General features: G+C 45.2%; 1 protein-coding gene across 1 annotated transcript; it reads left to right on the top strand.

The window, feature by feature from the left end:
- Positions 1 to 289: 289 nt before the first annotated feature.
- On the top strand, positions 290 to 538 carry SARC_16639 (hypothetical protein; the record flags this gene model as incomplete). The annotated part of the gene is made up of 1 exon (XM_014289258.1): positions 290 to 538. A coding segment is annotated over one exon (249 nt), but the record flags the coding sequence as incomplete, so codon positions are not given.
- Positions 539 to 683: the final 145 nt, after the last annotated feature.

The following is a 683-nucleotide window of genomic DNA, read 5'->3' as shown; positions in this document are numbered from 1 at the left end:
CTAGTCTGAACGACAGAGCGAGAACCTCTTAGCCTGAGTGAGTGTGGGCTGGTGTGTGCATGGACACCCACAGTGTGTGTTAACGCAACTGCAAGTGGAGAGTGTGTAAGCCACCGTACGCCCAGTAGCTCAATGTGTTCTGTGCACACCAAATTGGCCTGTGATCTCGCCTGTGTCTGATTTCTGGACGTTGTCAAGAATTGCCGGCCCAGGTTTGTACCAGTTCGGTACATCCAAGTGTCGGGTACTCGCTCAAAGCCACCTTTATCATCTGCCCTTTAAATGACAGAAAGAGAACAGGATAAACCAGAGCGAGGCGTGGAATCACCTGTCTAACTGCTCAATAGTATTCAATCTGAGCAACGATCCGGTGCTCAAGTATACTACGGCGCTTGTGGAAGATAGGGGTGTGTCCGTCCAAGCATTCACAAGCACGCGGCTGCAGAAGGAAACTCTGTATGTGGAAACCCTGACAAGAAGGTTTCAGATAAGCTGTTCACAGAAGGAGGATGTCGAGGGCGATAATAGATTCTTTACGGTATGCGTTATGAGGATGTTCTCTCGGGTATAGTATACATGTCTACACACAAACACACACACACACACAAACACACACACACATATATATAATATATATTAATATATATATATATATAGAGAGATATAGATATAGATATATATAG

This window comes from Sphaeroforma arctica (assembly GCF_001186125.1).
Source record: "Sphaeroforma arctica JP610 unplaced genomic scaffold supercont1.8562, whole genome shotgun sequence".
NCBI classification, from domain to species: domain Eukaryota; class Ichthyosporea; order Ichthyophonida; genus Sphaeroforma; species Sphaeroforma arctica.
This window is presented reverse-complemented; position numbering and strand designations above follow the sequence as displayed.